This window comes from Colobus angolensis, unplaced genomic scaffold (assembly GCF_000951035.1).
Source record: "Colobus angolensis palliatus isolate OR3802 unplaced genomic scaffold, Cang.pa_1.0 Scaffold83, whole genome shotgun sequence".
In the NCBI taxonomy this organism is placed as follows: Eukaryota; Metazoa; Chordata; class Mammalia; order Primates; family Cercopithecidae; genus Colobus; species Colobus angolensis.
The window spans coordinates 173,396-175,725 of NW_012122154.1; the positions used below are offsets into that span (position 1 = coordinate 173,396).

Sequence of the window (2,330 nt, forward strand, 5' to 3'; positions counted from 1 at the left end):
GTATGCCATGGTGGGATAACTAGTATTCTGAGCTGTGTACTAGAGGTAACTCATGATAATGGAATATTTGATCTAATTTCAGATGCTCGTGTACAAGTTTGCCAGAAGATACCACATCGCTTTAACTAATCTAATTACTGAAGAGACTACTCATGTTGTTATGAAAACAGGTATACCAAGAACCTTTACAGAATACTTTGCATTTGCTGCATAAAATCACATGAGGCCAGGCATGGTGGCTCACGCCTGTAATCGCAACACTTTGGGAGGCCAAGGTGGGCAGATCACGAGGTCAGGAGATCGAGACCATCCTGGCCAGCATGGTGAAACAATGTCTCTACTAAAAAATAAAAAAATTAGCTGGGCATGGTGGCATGTGCATGTAGTCCCAGCTACTCGTGAGGCTGAGTAACGCTTGAACCCGGGATACAGAGGTTGCAGTGAGCCAAGATCATGCCACTGCACTCCACCCTGGCGACAGAGCAAGACTCCATCTCAAAAAAAAAAAAAAGAAAAAAGAAAAAGTAAGAATATTTGTTGAGCATAGCATGGATGATAGTCTTCTAATAGTCAATCAATTACTTTATGAAAGACAAATAATAGTTTTGCTGCTTCCTTACCCCCTTTTGTTTTGGCTTAAGATTTGGAGTGTGGGCCGGCCGTGGTGGCTCACACCTGTAATCCCAGCACTTTGGGAGGCCAAGGCAGGTGGATCACCTGAGGTCAGGAGTTCGAGATCAGCCTGGCCAACATGGTGAAACCCTGTCTCTACTAAAAATACAACAATTAGCCGGGCGTGGTGGTGTGCACCTGTAATCCTAGCTACTTGGGAGGCTGACGCAGAAGAATTGCTTTAACCCTGGAGACTGAGGTTGCAGTGAGCTGAGATCGTGCCATTGCCCTCCAGCCTGGCGACAGAGTGAGACTCCGTCTCAACAACAAAACCTGGAGACCCCAGTTTCATGTAACACCTAGTTTGAGTATGTTGAGAGTTTTTCAGGAAAAAAGTCTGATAACAGCTCCGAGATAGTTTTAACATATGAAAAAGCAAAAAAGGAAGGGGAAAAATCATTTGTTCTATACCTTTCTCTTTTAAGGTTTTAATTATAACTTGTGTGATACAGGAGACCTCTGGGGGTTTTTAGTTGACTATAAACTAAATCTGAGTAAACATTTCAGGGCTGCTAAAAAAGCTTATTTGAAACTGGGGCATATTAACACAAGCATAGGGTCTGGAGCAAGTGAAGTACAGATCCAGAGTCCCACCGTATTCTCCATTGGAGTGACTGCCTGAAAGCTGATGTCTGTTTTAAGCACCGTGCTTGGTTTTTAACATGGTCACTGACAAACTCGGGAGTGTTTATTCAGAGTTAAATCGTAAAGATGCCGAAAAGTAACTTGAAATAATGTCTTTTGAAGAAGAAATGAGAAGATTTAAGGAAATAAGACACTGTCTTCAAGTATCTGAAGAACCGTTACCCGGAAGAGAACTGTTATCTGGAACAGGAGTAAGACTCACTCTTGGGGCTCCAGAAAGCAGACGAGTGCATGGAGGACGCAGAAGATGTAGACTGTGTGGCTCAAGTCTAAAATGTTTCTAACAAAATTGGTTCTCTGGATGTGTTCCAGTCCACTCGATGATGATTCTCTTTTTTTTTTTTTTTTGAAGTGGAGTTTCACTCTTGTTTCCAAGTCTGTCAGAGTGCAATGGCACGTTCTTGGCTCACTGCAACCTCCCCCTCCTGGGTTTAAGCGCATCTCCTGCCTCAGCTTCCTGAGTAGCTGGGATTACAGGCATGTACCACCACACCTAATTTTGTATTTTTAGTAGAGACAGGATTTTTCCATGTTGGTCAGGCTGGTCTTGAACTCCCAACCTCAGGTGATCCACTTGCCTCGACCTCCCAAAGTGCTGGAGTTACAGGTGTGAGCCATCGTGCCCAGCCCATGATGATTCTTTTCACAGAGATACAGGCACTTGAGGAGAGGATGTAAACCCCTTGAATACATTACCATAGAACTTCTATGATCTTAGGTTTCTACTTACTCATGAAAATTATACCACAGGGTCAGAGGATAGTGCTCATTGGAGCCAGGTGCCAGAACAAGTTATTACAAACTACTATTTTAGAGAAAAATGTCATTAAAGTTTAATATACCTTAAGCTATAGGTTTGCATCAAAGCTAATGAAAGGTAAAAAGAAAATTTGGCAATGCAAATTAAGGCCAGGCACAGTGACTCACGCCTGTAATCCCAGAACTTTGGGAGGCCAAGGCCGGCAGATCACGAGGTCAGGAGATTGAGACCATCCTGGCTAACACAGTGAAAC

At 43.3% G+C, this 2,330-nt stretch overlaps 1 protein-coding gene across 1 annotated transcript in view; it reads left to right on the forward strand.

Moving 5' to 3' along the window:
• BRCA1 (breast cancer 1, early onset) overlaps positions 1-2,330 on the forward strand; it is a 136,888-nt gene that overhangs the window by 106,886 nt on the left and 27,672 nt on the right. The window contains exon 15 of the mRNA XM_011929928.1: positions 83-170. Within this exon, the coding sequence (XP_011785318.1) occupies positions 83-170 (88 nt within the window). The remainder of the gene's footprint in view (positions 1-82; positions 171-2,330) is intronic.